Raw genomic sequence first — 16,207 nt, 5'->3', positions numbered from 1 at the left:
TGAGACCATTTTCCTCCGGGAGATCACCTAAGTTCTTAAAGCCTCAGGCTCTGGGCAGCTGCTGGTTATTACCAGAGGATTTTGGTACAGACACACTCCTATTTCCAGCTGTTCTGTCCTAGAAAATGGAAGAGAGGGAAGGGGGCTGTTCACCTAATGGTGAAACAGGGAGAAAGCTTGCACGGCCCCCAGTCTGGTTAAGTGCTTGTGTCCCTGTGGGATGACCCTGGGCCCCTGTGCAGCTGGCTGAGCCCGAGGCCCTTGCAGTCACATCTGTTGGGTCCTTCCCCTGTACGGAGCTGGTCTTTAAGACTTTCCTTGTTGCCTTGGGCTGGTGCCATTGAGCATCCTTCCCTAGCCCCTAGCTAGGTGGTGAGACACAGAGGCCATCCCGGGGCTTGTGTCTCCTCGCTGGGAACTGACCTCTGAGCTTGCGGTCCTGGCTGCCCTACCACTTGCCTGATGCTCCTGTCTGTGGGCTGTCCCAGGGGTCCTGCTGCCCAGGCCCCTCTTCAGCCTAGGCCACACACTTGTTCTATCATGGGCGGTGGGCTGGGGTCCCTCTGGCTGAGACATGCCTGTTCTTTCAGAGGAATCCAGGCTTTTGGCCTGGCCCCATTGGACAGTATTTACCTGGACTGCTGCCTTTCTGTAGTCAAGGGAATCCTCAGCTCAGATGAGGGTAGGGGTCCAGGGATAGTGTGAATGCTGGCAAAACTCCCATCCACCCAACATCTCCTGGTCCTGGGACCCCTGGGAGGCCCAGCCTGATTTGCCCCCTTATCCCCAGCGCCTGGTTCGTATGAACATGCCCATCTCCAATGACGACATGACCGTCCACTTCACATCCACGCTGATGGCCCTCATCCGGACCGCACTGGAGATCAAGCTGGCTCCAGGTGAGAGAGGCAGCCCGGAGGGGAGGGCACAAAGCAGGGCCATGTGACCGCCCCACCCCCACTGAGAGCCTCCCCAGGCTGCTGTGCAGGGCGGGGAGAGGGGCCTGTCTGGACAGTTCCTTGTCAGACCCTGACCTTGTCTCCTGAAGCCATCCTGCATGGTAGCACTGCAGTAACCCCATTTACATGTAAGGAAGCTGAGGTGGAGTGAAATTGAATGACCCTAGATTACCCATAGTCATGCAGTGCAGGAGCCTGTGTCACATGAGCCAGTGCCCCTTACAAGGTGAAGAGTACCCCTTCCCCATCGTGAGCCTAGTCCCCCCCTCAGGACCTCTCCTGGGTTTCTGACAGGACCATGAAGCCCCCACCAGATCGAGGAGGAAATGGACCTCCCGCTTGTCCTCCTCTCCCGCCCCCCCCCTCACGTGGTGACTGCTTTCCCTTCGCAGAGAAAATGAAGGGCCCTCCCCCTACGTCGCTTCCTCCCTGCATCCGTGCCCTTGAGCTTGGTTCTCTCTTGTGTAAACTGATGAGCTGAGGCCAGTCTCCCCTCTTTGCACATTCTGTACTATTTTCATCATCTACCCTAGGACGTCATGCCCAAAATTCTATATTCTATTTCTTGCCCTATCAACTTTCTTTTCTGGGTTATTTCTATCAATGTATAAATGTGCTGTTATTTTTCCTATTTTTTAAAAGTTCTTCTCTTCCCTTACGCACCCCCCCCCCCAATCAACTTCTCTGTTTTTCTTCTTTCCTTCCTAGCAACAGGAGAAATGGGTCCGCATTGTCTCTGATTTCTCCTTTCCTAGTCTGCAGTCCAGCTTTCACAGCACAAAGCTTTGCTGGCACTGCTCTTGTCAAGTTCTGCAGGAACCTCCCCTTGCCCTGTGGGCCTGTCCGCACCCTGTCGGTAGTAGTCCCTCCCTTTTGTGTAAAACCCCTTGTGCCTTTTTTTTTTTCTTTTTTTTCCCCAACCTCTGAAGGTCATTGTGTGCTTCAGACACACATTCTCACCTTTTCCCATGGCTTTACATGTTGTGAATTCCAGTTTTGTATTTTTAGTCCAGGCCTGCTCCTAAACCCCAGGCTTATATAGCCCACACATCATTTGCCAACTGTGCTTGGAGGCCCAATAAGCATCTAGAATCCACGTGCTGACCCTCGTGCTCCAGATACTCCCCAGATTCCTCCCTGTCTCAATTAGTGGAAACACTCTTAGAGTTACTCAGGCCAACACTTTGGGCATCATTTTTATCTCCTACTTTTTTCTTATCCTATTTCTGATCCATATTTATGAACCCTTGCAACATCTTCTGACTCCACCTTCAAAATGCACCCAGAATATGATCAATGTCTACTCTCTCTTCCTGCCACCTCTTGGTCCACGTCACTCTCTGTCAGGTCTTGGCTGGGATTGTTGCAGTAGCCTTCTCACTGGTCTGCTTCTGCCCTTGCCCTTTCTCCCTTCAACACAGCAGCCAGAATGGTCATGCTAAAAATCAAACCAGTAACATTAACAAACCTCTAGTTAGCCTGATCATAAAAAATAGAAGATAAAAATAACCTATATAAGGAACGAAAGAGGGAGCATCGCTATACATCCTGCTGACATTAAATGGATAACAGGGAAATTTTATGAACAACCCTATGTGGATAACTTCAGTAACTTAAATGAAATGGAAAAATTCCTTGACACAAACTATGAGGCTCTTTCAAAAATAGATAACCTGAAAAAAGGAAATAGATATCCTGAGTAATACTGTATATATTAAATAAGTTAAATTCATAGTTAAAAATCTTCTAAGAAAGAAAATCATGGGTCTAGTTGGCTCCATTGATGAAGTCAACCAAACATTTAAGGAGGAAATAATTCTATACAAACTCCTCTAGACAACAGAAAAAGAGCAGATAGTTCCCAATTTATTTTATGAGGCCAGCATTGTTCTGATACCAAAACTAGACAAAGACATTATAAGCAAAGATGATAGACATTCCTCATGAAGACAATAAAATTTTCAGTGAGTGTTAGCAAACTGAATATGATGACTAAAGTAGGATTTATCCCAGGAATGAAAAATGCAAATTTGAGCTCAATCAATACAACTTAATATGTCAAAGAAGAAAAACTACATGATTATCTCAATAGATACAGAAAAAGCTTTGACAAAATTCAGCATCCACTTATGATACATAAATACTATTGTAAACTAGAAATTAAAGCAAACTTCTATGGTCTGATCAAGGGTATCTATGACAAACCTACAGCTAATGACATGCTTAACAAAGAAGCCTGGCTCCTTTCCCCCTAAGATGAGTAACAAGGCAAGGATGTCTGCTGTCACTATTTTTGTGAAATATCATACTTGAGGTTCTAACCATTGTGACAAGGCAAGAAAAAGAGACAAGAGGTGTGCCAATTGGAAAGGATGAAAGAAAATTGCCTCTATTCATGATTGACGTGATTATCTATGTAGAAAATCTCAACGAATAGAATAAAAAGTTAACAAAACTGAAGCATCTACATGCCTAGGAACATGAAGCATTGCTGGAACCACTGAAACCTAGAAACAGACAAGAAGGCACTTCATTAGAGCCTTCAGAGTGATCACAGCCTCGCTAACACCTTGATTCTCTGGCCTCCAGAACTGAGACGGTATATTTCCGTTGTTTAAAGCTGTAAAAAGAAATTACTAAAACTGAAACGTGAGTATAACAAGGTCAATATATAAAAAACAAGTATATTTCTATAGATTAGCTATTGAAATTGAAAAATGTTCCACCCAAATCATTGAATATTTTTATAACTCTAAAAATATATATGCTAGCATGTGTGCCACACATTTCAGAATATTGACCAGAAGAATCTCCTTTAATAAATAAGCCACGTTCATGCCTTGGCAGACTCAGTATTGTCATTTCTTCTCCTATTGATCAGTAGAGTCAATGTCATCCCAATCAAAATCCCATCAGGATTTTTGAGATGAGCTTTAGAAACTGACTCTAAAATATATGTAGAAAGCAAACAAACATGAATGACAAAAACAATTTTGAAAAGAAAGAAAAAAAATGACAATATTAAGTACTGAGGAGAATGCAGAAAACTCAGATTCTTGTGTTCCTAGTGTGGACACAGTGGTGCAGCTGCTTTGGAAAAGTCTCACAGTTCTTTATCATGGGGCCCAGCCATCCCGCACCTAAGGGTGATGACATGAAAATATACACATACAAACCTCTCTGCTGAAGTTCACACCTCTATTCATAATCACCCCAAACTGTAAACAACTCAGGTGTCAACCAAGTGGTGACCAATAAGCAAACTGGTGTGTCTTTGTGATGAGACAGTTCTCACTCAGCAACTGAGAAAGAGGTCGCTGATGTGTTGGCGTGGGTGGGTCTCAGACACATCATGCTGGGTGGAAGGTCAGACTCGACAGCCAGCATGTTATGTGATGCCATCTGTATGACATTCTGAGAAGTTGAAATAGTAGAGACAGAAAACACATTGGTGATGCCAGGACCCTGGAAGGGTTGAAGGGGTGGATCACAAAGGGTGCAGAGGGAGTTGGGCAGGGGTCCATGCTCCTGCCTGAATGTGGTGAATCCACAGTTGTATGTACTTCACAGAGTGGAGGGACTAGCGAGGAGGATGTTCTTACAGATAATCATACCTTAATAACCAGGATGCTTGAAGAAGGTTAGATCAGAGCACAGCACCCCTCTGCTCGGTCCCTCTGCGGCTTCCTCTCTCAGTGGCCCCCACCTGCACTTCTGCTCCTGCTGCTGTGGCCTCGCCCCACTGGCTCCCTGGCCTCCTGTCTCCAGGGTCCTGTGAACACGTTCCTGACTGTCTGTCCACACTGCAGCCCTCCTGACAGTTCCCATCCCTCCCTCCTGGTTTTTCCTGTATCCAAGTTACTGGATTTTTAACTTACTGCTACTGTATTATAGATTAAAATCATGTGATTCCTCGGGGCAATTTCTTTTGATTTTGTTCCGTCACCTAGAACAGCACCTGTCATTTGGTAGGTGCTCAGTAAATTTAATGGAATGACAAATGGAACACTGGCTGGAACACTGTTAATGGCTGGAACACTGAGGCGTCCCTTCCCCTCCCCGCTCCTGACCATCACTCCTGCTTGCCCACACACCCTCGCTCAGCACCACACCTCTTTAGACACATTTTGCCTGGGAGCTCTCTGACCAGCCCTCATGGCAGTGCTTCTTACCCAGCAACTTTCCCCCAGGATCAGGTCTCTCCCCACCCAGCTCTGCCTGTTCCCCTGCGGGGCTAAGGGATGGCTCCTAACAGCCCTCCCCGCTTCCCCACCCTTGTCCTGCCCCAGCTGGCACGAAGCAGCATCAGTGCGATGCCGAGCTGAGGAAGGAGATTTCCTCCGTGTGGGCCAACCTGCCCCAGAAGACCCTGGACTTACTGGTGCCACCCCATAAACGTAAGTAGGGTGAGAAACTCACCCTGCCCGCCCCCTTTCATGTTCCACTCAGGGGCAGAGTCGAGAGTCCTAGGTGAGTCACCTTGAAGAGGAGGGCTCACCTCCTTGATAGCTCAAAACTCTGGTCTCCACGGTGGGTGCACAGGGGCTGTGGGAGGAGATACCGAGGCCATATTCCATTGAGCAGAGTCACCCACACTCTTCGTGTGGGGACTTCCCTGCAGAAAATCAAGGGAAATGGTAAGGAGACCCCTACAGTTGGAGCAGCCAGGACGACGTCTGGGGTTAAACCGAGCTGTGCTTTGCTGGGTGGAGCACGGGGCCGGGGGGGCCTGGGGAGGGTCAGTGTAGTGCCCGTCCTCGGGTCCAGGAGTCTTTACCCAGCCTCCCTGCGTGTCCCCTTTCTCTGTATTCCCTCCCTTGCCTGTCGTGCTCTCCAGCCGACGAGATGACGGTGGGGAAGGTGTACGCAGCTCTGATGATATTCGACTTCTACAAACAGAACAAAACCACCAGAGACCAGATTCACCAAGCTCCCGGAGGCCTGGCCCAGGTACCAGTTTCCAGGAGTCCCCAAAAGTAACCCTGAGATTCTGGCACCTTCTGTTGGTTGGCAGCAGAGGGGACCCAGCCCCTTCTTGGAGAAAGTGCAGTGGGAAAAGGAAGATGAGAGGTTCTTGTGGCTGCCTCGCCAGCCCCCAAAGTCAGAAACCCCACCCAGCCTGTGCTCCCGCTGACTGGCTGCCTGTTGCTGTTCGGGAGCCCCTTGTGTGGAGAGCTAGTCACGTCCAGGGCAGAGATGTGGGCTGAGAACAGCTGCCGCAGGCCGTGCTGCTGCTTTGAAGAGTACTTGAGGTCATCTGGGAGGGGCACACAGGCAGGGCCCCCGACAGCCCAGTGTCATGAGGGTCCCACTCACGCCTCTGAGTGGGGTGGTTTGGGGCCTGTCTTCCAAGAGGTCATCCTCCAAAGATGACGACTTCATCACAGCCCAGACCTTGAGCGAGCGTGTGTAGACTCTCATCTCTAAAGTTGTCTGGTGTCCAGAGCTTACAGGACATTCACCCCTGGCATGTGAAGTGTCTGGTGCCCACACCCCAGCCCTGAAATCTCCGAATTCTTCTCAACCTTCAACTCTAGTGGTCTCTGCCAGGCAGGCCAAGTTGATGATGAGGTTCAGTCCCCAAATCGTGTAGGAAGGGAAGCTGAGGCTCCAAGGAATGATAGGACTCTCCTGAAGTCACTTACAGGCCCAGTTGGGAAGGGGCTCCTGATGGGCACAGGGCAGGCCCAGGCATCCCCTTCCCATGCTGGGGGGTCCAGGCAGGTGGCCGAACATGGCAGCGCCCTTGTCCACGGTGCCTCCCAGGCCTCAGAGACCCCTCCCCGCGTCCTTCTGCAGATGGGCCCCGTGTCCCTGTTCCACCCTCTGAAGGCCACGCTGGAGCAGACTCAGCCGGCTGTGCTCCGAGGAGCCCGCGTTTTCCTTCGGCAGAAGAGCTCAGCCTCCCTCAGCAACGGTGGGGCAGTGTGAGTGCCACCAGCAGGCGTGGGGCGGGGCTGGGAGGAGGGCAGGGCTCCCCGGGCTCCAGCTGCTCTGGTGTCCACCCGGGGCACCCGGGGCTCCTTCCGGCAGCGCTCCAGGACAGGGAGCCCTTGGGTCTTACCACCACCCACCTGCACCCACTGTGGGTCCAGCTGGTCCAGGCGGCCACCAGAGCTGGTTCTGTGGTTGATCTGAAGCTCATTCCTGTAACAGCAGGCAGGTGCTCTTATAGCACCCGGGGCACCTGAGTTAGGCGGCCTGTTATTCCAGCCTGTGCCTCCCACTCTGTGCTCCTGTTTCTCTGTCAGGTGAAGGCTTCCCTCTGCTTCCTCATTGGCCTTTGTTGCCTGCAGACCATTAAGAAGCTTTTGTTTCCACCTCAGCTTCTCACCACTTTTTGGTAATGGCCATTTAGTGTTTTCATCTTCCTTTAAGAGACTTTTCCCCTCAGATCTCCATTTTGGTTATATATATGTGTGTGTATCTGTATCTATATCTATATATTTGGCTGTGTGAGGTCTTGGGCATCCCATGTTGAGTGGTGGTGAAGAATCCACACAATGCAGGAGACATGGGTTCCATCCCTGGGTTGGGAAGATCCCCAAGTCCATAGGGTTGCAAAGAGTCAAACACAACGGAGCAACTGAACACGCACTCATGCTGGGTCTTAGTTGCAGCATACAAACTCTTAGTTGTGTCACGGGATCTAGCTCCCCAACCAGGGATTGAACTTGGGCTCTCTGCATTGAGACCTCAGAGTCTTAGCCACTGGACCACCAGGGGAGTCCCTCCATTTGATGTCTGCATTTTGTAGTTAAATTGGTAAGATCCTTCCATATCATGTAACTCTTGGTACTGACCCTCAGTAATTCTTGGTAATGACCCCAAAAGCAAGTGATGTAAAATAACAATCACCATGGGACTCTGGCCGAGGGGCAGAAGGTGGTGCCAGGCTGAACTGCACCAGAGGGCAGGATTCTCAGTCGCCCTCCAGGCCAGGGGTCCTACGTCTGCTATCCCCTTGGCCAAAGCAACCCATTTGTTGAGCCCAAACAACATGCGCTCTGCCTCACTGGCAGAGGCCGAGGGTGGGCCTCACACCCATCTGCTGTCCTGGAGAGCAGCAAGGTCGGCGGCACGCATGGCTAGGGCTCCCAGTTTCTTCCTCTCCTCTGTATGTTTTGGACACTTGTTTTGAAGCTGAGTCTGGGTTCATGGGCTGCTCGCCATGTAGCTTTTGCTGAGTAATAAACTGCTGTATTTCGGGAGCCCACCTGGCAGCACTCCAGACCTGGTCCTGCGTCAGGACGGCTGGGGTCCTGGGTGCATCCGTATCGTGAGGCCAGAGAGCAACCCTGGGGAAGTGCAGGCTGCAGGTGTTCAGGCCTCCCCCTGTGCCCTGTTGGCCAAAACAAATCACTTCCCAGGCCCAAGCTGGTGGGATGGGGGGTGGGCGGTGGCACTGCAAGACCCAAGTCCAGAGGTAGAGGTGCCATAGGACACCGGGAGAACCTGAGCACAAGTGGGAAGACTCCCGCAGGAAAACCATGCTCCGGAAGAGTGCCTGTGGGCCCCGGGGACAGTGGCTTTTCTCCATATTGGTTAAGATCCCGTTTGTGCACACTTAAACAGTGGATTCTGAGTGTGCATGTGTGTGTCGGAGGGGATGGGGTAGGGAAGTGTCTTTGTGGATTGATCTGAGCTAAGCTTTCAGTTCAGGAGAATGAGTGTCGCTTTTTCCCATGGTTATAATGTCTGCACAAATCAGTCACCACCACTTTTTGTTGGATGTGAGAGAGGGCCCAGTCTACTGGGGCCAGGCAGTGGGGGTGTTTATTGAGCCCTCTGACGGGTGGTATCAGTGCCTGCCTGGCCTCAGCATGGTGTGACCTCAGGGGTGACCAGGCCTTGCGGCCAGTGTCTGTCCTCTTGGATGTGCTTCCCCTCAGGGTCAGCCTCTTCTGAGGCTGCAGCTGCTCCAGACAGCACAGGACAGGGGAGGTGCTTGCAGCCTGGGAAGATGAAGGATGTTCTCAGAAACCTCAGCGATGCTGGGTCAGGTCATTCATGTGGCCAGCTGAGGGCATCAGGCTTCACCTCCAAGCTCAGAGTGTGATTGTTACCACTCAACCTGGGTAACGGAGAATGTATGTGATACTTCCTTTAACGCGAGAGCAAGCAGAAACCCAGGCAAATGCTGGGCCATATGGGAGACATACTAAAACACACTGAGAGGGTGAGGGCAGGCAGGTGGGTTGCATGTGCTGGGAGGGCCTCCAAAAGTGGTCTCGCCAGAGGTGATCTCAGGGCAGAAAGGCACAAGTCAGGGGAGTAGGGACGAGTCCTGGTTGTCAGGGTTGATGAGCTGCAGCACAGGCTGGGTGCCTCTGTGTGCACGTGTGGCCCTGTCCTTGTTGTGGAGTAGGGACGAGCCCTGGTTGTCAGGGTGGATGAGCTGCAGCACAGGCTGGGTGCCTCTGTGTGCACGTGTGGCCCTGTCCTTGTTGTGGACTCTCTTTGCTTCCACCACACATGGCAGCGCCTGTGTAGGCCAGCTGCCCCCAGGTTAGGGTCTGCTCTCTGCCTTTCCACTCTGGGCCATGGCAGGGGGTCCGCTGTACCTGTACCTCCTGCTGAGGCTGTTGCTGTACCTCCACTTGGGAGTGTCCACATTCAAGGGGTCTCATCCCTCTGGGCTCCTTCTAGCCCAGAACAGGGTCAAGGTGGAGGCTCCTGGCAGGGTGGAGCCTGGTTCTGGGTGGGAGCCAGGTTCTATGGCCCGTGGGCCTCCAGGCCAACAGGATGATCCTCTGTCCTCCATAGACAAACCCAAGAGGGCGGCATCAAGGAGTCTGTCTCCTGGGGCACTCAGAGGACCCAGGAGGTACCCTGCGAGGTGAGGACACCCCTGGAGCGTGGCCACTCCACAGAGATCCCGGTGGTGCAGACAGGAAAACCGGTGAGGGCTCCCAGGGCTGGGGGCCGAGTTGGGGGTTGGGTGAGAGTGGGTGGGGGAGGGTGAGGCTGGGATGTGGGGGGAGGTGAGAGTGGGATGGGGTGGGTGTGACTGGGGGGTTGCTGTACCCCCAGGCTGTGGACGTCCAGATGCAGAGCATGGCCCTGAGAGGCCCTGACGGGGAGCCCCAACCCGGGCTGGAGAGCCAGGGCCGAGCGGCCTCCATGCCCCGCCTGGCAGCAGAGACTCAGGTTGGTGGTCTGGGAGGGTTGGGGTCGTGGGAGGGGGTTGAAGGTGAGGAGACCTGGCATAGAGGAGCTTTGCATCCCACGGGTGGGCTTTGCTGGGGTGAAGCTTCCCAAATGCTCCGCGTCCAGGACAACCCCAACCCCATTGGAAACCCTCTGGAGGTGTTGTCAGGCCATCTAGAGTACCCACTGCCCACTGTACTCAGCGCCTGTCTGGGCACCAAGGCCTGCAGCCCACAGGTGGCCCTGTGTCCCCGACCTAGCCTTTCCCTCTCTCTGGGACACACCTCTCCCACCCTAGCCCTGCTCCTCCCCCAGAAATCAGTGCCTCCTCCTGCCACCCTTTCCCCTTTCGTGTCCTCTAAGAGGCCCGGGGGGTGACCCTGTTCTTTCTCTGGGACACTTGACAGCCTGGCCGGGAGCCCCTGGGTTGGGGCTGTGCTGTGTGCTTCCTGGGCGGAGTCCCTAGGCAGAGCACTTCTTCCAGTCCCTGCGTGCCCCCGTCTCTGCCCACTTGCTCAGTGCCCTCCTGGCCCAGCTACCTCCCCTTGGTGCCATGTTGGTGCCTCTTCGCCCTCTGTGGTGCTTGACCTTGACGGTGGCTGTGGGTGAGCGTGTTTCCACGGGTCTTGATTTCAGCCTTGGAGGAGCAGCTTCACAGTCCTGGATGGATGGAGGGCTGGCAGAGTGGTCAACCACGGCTGCCAGGCAGCTCTGGGTCCCACTTGGGACCCTTCCAGCCAGGCCAACAGCCCCTCTTCCCAGCACCTTTCCTGTCCTGTAGGGACTTTGAGGCCCAGAGGCTACCTGGGCCTCACCTGGCCTGGGAGAGACAGACACATAAATGGCAACTTGTGCAAAGGGTGCTTTTGAAGAAAGGGTGGATCTCAGGTGGGGAAGAGTATTCCAGGGAGAGGGGAGGGCCTTGCGGTCCCTGAACCCCAGCCCCACAGTGGTCCTCCACAGGCCAGGCCCTCCTAGGCACTATCCTTTCCCCTGTCCCCACCTTCCTGGGCACTCAGCCTGCCCTGTCTGGGGAGATACCCCAGCTTCGGGGATGGAGCCCCAGGTCCATTCCTCCCGATGGGATGTGTCCTGTGGTCTGCCAGCCCCCATAGCCTGGCTGCTGCCTGGAGTCTGGACCCCACTCTCAGGCTGTAAGCCCACCCGTGTCCCCGTCCACAGCCACCCCCAGATGCCAGCCCCATGAAGCGCTCCATCTCCACACTGGCACCCCAGAGGCCCCACGTGGCTCATCTCTGCAACGCGGCCCTGGACCGTGCTCCAGTCAGCCAGGCCGCCCCCCACCACCACCACCGCTGCCATCGCCGCAGGGACCGGAAGCAGAAGTCCCTGGAGAAGGGGCCCAGCCTGTCTGCAGACACAGATGGCGGTGCGTGCAAGGGGGCTCTCAAGGGGTGGTGGCTCCAGTTGGGATCCAAGAATCCCTGCGAGACCTTCTTCCCTTCTGTAACTCATGACCCCATGGGCAACTCTGAGTGTGGAGACAGGACAACCTCCCAGCCCTTCCCCTGGGATCCCTGCTGGCCCTGAGGAACCAGGCCTGGGTGAGGTCTGTGTCCCCCCAACCCCAGTCACTCGACTGACTTCCATTCTCCCCTGGCCAGCACCCTATAGCACCGCGGGGCCGGGGCCCCCACCGCCCCCAGGGGATGGGGCATCAGGCTGCCGACGGGAGCGCAGGCAGGAGCGGGGCCGGTCCCAGGAACGAAGGCAGCCCTCCTCCTCCTCCTCTGAGAAGCAGCGCTTCTACTCCTGCGACCGCTTTGGAGGCCGTGAGCCCCAACAGCCCAAGCCCTCTCTCAGCAGCCATCCGACATCGCCCACGGCTGGGCAGGAGCCAGGACCCCCGAGACAGGTACGTGGGCCCTGGCAACCCCCCGTGCTCCCACCCGCACCCCATTCCCTCGGGCCCCGGGAGGGAGTCCTCTCCTGTCCTGGTTCCCAGGCCAGATCCTGCTCCTGGCTTCCTGGCCTGTCCATCCTGCCCGGCGGGGCCTTGGCCCTCTTGCTTCCCAGTGCCTTCTTTCTCTCCTTCCCGCCTGAGATGGGCTGGGCTGTGCTCTCCTCTTCCCTGGCCCTGTGCCCAGCCCCTTCTGGCACTGCTTTCCCACCCTCCTGGGGCCGCCCTTGTTCATCCCACCTGCCCGCGCTCCCTGGCTTCCCTCTGTGCACCCTGTCCTTTGATTTGGGTTTGCTCTGTTCCGTTTTCTTGCAGGGTAGTGGCTCCGTGAACGGGAGCCCCCTGCTGTCAACATCTGGTGCTAGCACCCCGGGCCGTGGCGGGCGGAGGCAGCTCCCCCAGACCCCGCTGACGCCCCGTCCCAGCATCACCTATAAAACGGCCAACTCCTCGCCTGTCCACTTTGCCGGGGCTCAGACCAGCCTCCCTGCCTTTTCCCCCGGCCGGCTTAGCCGTGGCCTTTCAGAACACAACGCCCTGCTCCAGAGAGACCCCCTCAGCCAGCCTCTGGCCCCCACCTCTCGGATTGGCTCTGACCCTTACCTGGGGCAGCGTCTGGACAGCGAGGCTGCGGCCCGCACCCAACCTGAGGACACGCTCACCTTCGAGGAGGCCGTGGCCACCAACTCGGGCCGCTCCTCCCGGACTTCCTACGTGTCCTCCCTGACCTCCCAGTCCCACCCCCTCCGCCGGGTGCCCAATGGCTACCACTGCACTCTGGGGCTCAGCTCGGGCGGGGGCGGCCGGGGGCGGCACAGCTACCACCACCCTGACCAAGACCACTGGTGCTAGCCGCACCGCCCGGCGGGCGTGTCCAGGTGATGAGTTTTATCATCCGCGCTGGGCCCCAGGGGCGCTCGGGGCACCGAGGTGGGCAGCAGCCCTGGGAGGAGGGCCTGCCCCATCTCTCCTCCTCCAGCGGGATGAGCGGTTTGTAGAGGGAGGTTGCTCCCTCTCCACCCCTTCCACGCTGCCTCCCTGGGTCTAGGCACAGACCCCACACAGGACACGGCTGTGTGTGCTGAGGGGGACCCGGTGAAGAACCCAGCATCCAGGGTGTGTGCTGGGAACGTTCCGTAGGAAGTCTGCATCTTGTAGGGATCATCTTTTATCCAAATGTATGGTACAGAGGAGCAGGTGAGACCTCAGGACAGAGTCAGTGTAAACGGAGCAGGTCTCGTCAGCATCCTCACACCAACAGTCTGGGCGCCCTTCGTACCTGAAACGGCAAACAAGCACTAGAAACACATGCAGACACGGTCCTCTCCCGACAGCCAGCCCTCACAGGGACCAAACCTGGACAACATTCTTGATGTTGGCTTCGGTTTTTAGTTACAACACCCTTCACTCTTTTGTCGACTCTATGTATTCAATCAAAAAATAAACAACCAGAATAATGGGGAAGGGAACAGGAACGTAACAGTAAAATATCCAGCCTGTAGGAGGATCTCAGCCTTTCAGGATGTGTGTTCCTGGCTTGCTCGAGGAGATGCTCTGTGTCCAGTACAAGCGGCCAACAGGACCACCCAGCTCCCGCTGCTCTCGACCAAGTGCCTGACCTCCGAGCCCCTCATGCAGGCTCCCAGGGGCCCATCACCGTAAGCGGGCTTTGTGGAGACTATTCCAAACAGCAACTGAGTAGAAGGCAGACGTACTGGAGAATGTGCAGAAAACACCCAGTAGATTGGTCATAGCTGGGATGAAGCGGCTGTTGCCCCTTTTCCTCAAACCAGTAGAAAGGCTGCAGGGCGTGTGGAGAGAGGCCCGTGTGGGCGATCAGTCTGTTCTCCACTCGATTCTCAGGGATGCAGGGTGCAATCTCTGCCGTTGTGCAAGTTTCTTTCCACAGAAGGCTCACTGGGGAGAGGCTGGTACAAAGGGGGAGATGGCACAGTGGGGGCAGAAGTGCCCAGGTGTGTGAGCAGATGAGGGCAGTTGGGAACCACACTGAACCAAGGCTGGAAATGGGATGCAGGAGCAGCTCGGCTGTGGCTGCTGTGCTGGGCGTCTGAGCCCACACTGGCTCTGGCATAAGCTGTGGGACAGCAGGCAGCAAAAGGAAGTCCAGCTTCAGGGCCACATTCAAAACAGAGAGACCACAGTTAGGATGTGGTACATAAAACACTGGGAGACCCTTTGTTTTGTGAATGAAGGGAACATTTAGATGAGTCGATTCTGGTATGTGCTCCATATTTTGAAGTGTGAGATGATCTCTTTGCTGGATCATTTGAGTGTTCCCATTGGCTTTTACCCCATGATTCTCCTAAAGAAACTTGGTGTGTGATGTGTGTGTGCGTGTCTGTGTGTCCCAGTGAGTGGATGCCGTTAACCCATAGGGCTATGCAACAAAAGACACACGTTTAACAGAAATAAAACACACAAGACCGCCACCTGTTCTAGGGTTTCAGCATGATTGTGACCAAACCATTTTATAGAATTTCCTTACTCGAAGGCACAACACTCTGAAACTTTAAGATAACAGAGTATTTTACTCCAATAGGATACGACGAAAATCAGAATCTCCGACTGTGCATGTGATCACTGGCTCCGGTTGCAAAGCAGAAGGATGTGTATCTTGGTACTGATGTTTTGTCTCTGGTCCCCCCAGCCCATATTATTTTGAATGTATTCATTCTGTGCTGAATCATAGCTGCTTCCCCAGGCCATATTGGGCAGAGAATCCACTTTGCTAGACCCACACAGCCTTGCTGGTTTGTCTGGATCCTTCCAGACACTGGAATTGGTGAAAAATTACAGAGAGTGAGGGAGAGACTGTGTCTTGTTTTCCCAACTCTGTGTTTTGTTTCTGTGCTGTCTCTTCTCAACTATCATATTTCCCTCAAAATCTCATAGTGAGTTGCCAAATTTGAAATGCATCAACCAGTTGTCTGCATCTGGAACCAGTCAAGCAGTGGCTGTAGTTTGAACAAGTTATGTGTGCATGTAAAATATATACATATATACATATATTCAAGTATGTGCATGAAATGTATATCTTCGTACTTTTTGATACAATGTACTCATTTGTTAATTTTTAATTATATTTGATATAAATCAAAGGTTTGTTGCAAAACTTTATATTTAAGAACAGTGTTAAAAAAAAAAGAGAGTCCCAACCATGCAACACAACTGGGACTCACTTTTTAAAAAATTCTGTGATTGACTAGTTTGCTGCCTGAGTAATATTTATCAGCCAAACTTTGGATTCCACTGTTGTTTCTACAATGACATTTTGTATGAAGCAAAGTCCTTGGATTAAAATAAAACTTAGCAAAAAATCAAAAACAGAACCCCACCATGCTGCTGGGTGATGTATACAAGGGGTGTGGAGGCAGACGTATGAGCTGTCTCCGTGGGCATGTGGCTGAGTGCACAGTGAGCAGAGCTCAGAAGAGGCTGAAAACCTCTTCAGCTTGCTCTGGGCCTGGTTAAGATGCAAGGATTAGCTCAGCTTCGGGGTGAGGATCCAGGTAGACCTATGGCTGGAGGAGCCAGGGTAAGGCCTTACAGGGGATGTGGTTGTTTTTTAGGGTTAGGAATATAGTGGTGGGTAGGTTAAGGTTGGGGATGAGCAGGCATTGGCTGAGGTTTGGGGTGACTGTTAGCTACATTAGTGGTTAGAGGTCAGAGTGACAGTGTTAGATTTGAGTTAAGTTTGGGGTTGAGGTCGGTGTAAGTTAAGAGTTAGGGTTAAGAATTAGGGCTTAGGATTAGGTTTAGGCAAAGGGTTTGTCCATATAACCACTAACAATATTAGGGTTATGTGGGTATAAAAATTAAGATTTTGTTTAGTTTAGAGTTCATTTAGAAAAGACATAAGTGAGCAGTACTAGGTTCACACAAAAATAAACATTATGGTTCTGATTATACTGGAAAAAGGGATTGGAGTAGGGTTCAAATTTTTAGCCTGTTCTGATATGGGCCTATGTTTAGAGTCAAGGGTGGTGTAGGACAATGGTCAGGTCAGAGGTTAGGGTTAGGGAGTAGTGTAAGGTTCAGAGTTAGAGGATCAAGATTAAGGATAGAAATTCAGGCTCAGTGCTCAAGGTTAGAAGGTAAGGTCAAGGTCAGTGTTGGAAGGTCAGGGACAGAATTAGAGGGAACAGTAAGAGGATGA

The 16,207-nt window shown here is 53.2% G+C and overlaps 1 protein-coding gene across 9 annotated transcripts in view; it reads left to right on the top strand.

Annotated features, from left to right (window-relative positions):
• The window catches only part of CACNA1B (calcium voltage-gated channel subunit alpha1 B), a 205,670-nt gene extending 190,285 nt beyond the window's left edge, over window positions 1–15,385 (top strand). For 8 of the 9 annotated variants that reach the window (XM_043917715.1, XM_043917716.1, XM_043917713.1 and 5 more), the window contains 9 exons: window positions 791–899; window positions 5,249–5,356; window positions 5,797–5,909; window positions 6,759–6,886; window positions 9,726–9,861; window positions 9,993–10,109; window positions 11,292–11,499; window positions 11,735–11,985; window positions 12,346–15,385. In XM_043917715.1, the coding sequence (XP_043773650.1) occupies window positions 791–899; window positions 5,249–5,356; window positions 5,797–5,909; window positions 6,759–6,886; window positions 9,726–9,861; window positions 9,993–10,109; window positions 11,292–11,499; window positions 11,735–11,985; window positions 12,346–12,882 (1,707 nt within the window). In that variant the 3' untranslated portion in view covers window positions 12,883–15,385. Of the gene's footprint in view, window positions 1–790; window positions 900–5,248; window positions 5,357–5,796; window positions 5,910–6,758; window positions 6,887–9,725; window positions 9,862–9,992; window positions 10,110–11,291; window positions 11,500–11,734; window positions 11,990–12,345 lie in introns of all 9 variants that reach the window. The other variant, XM_043917717.1, reaches the window with a different exon arrangement.
• Window positions 15,386–16,207: the final 822 nt, after the last annotated feature.

The sequence above is a fragment of the Cervus elaphus genome, chromosome 11 (assembly GCF_910594005.1).
Source record: "Cervus elaphus chromosome 11, mCerEla1.1, whole genome shotgun sequence".
NCBI lineage: Eukaryota > Metazoa > Chordata > Mammalia > Artiodactyla > Cervidae > Cervus > Cervus elaphus.
The sequence above is the reverse complement of the archived record's forward strand: the minus strand, read 5'-3'. Positions and strand labels throughout refer to the sequence as shown.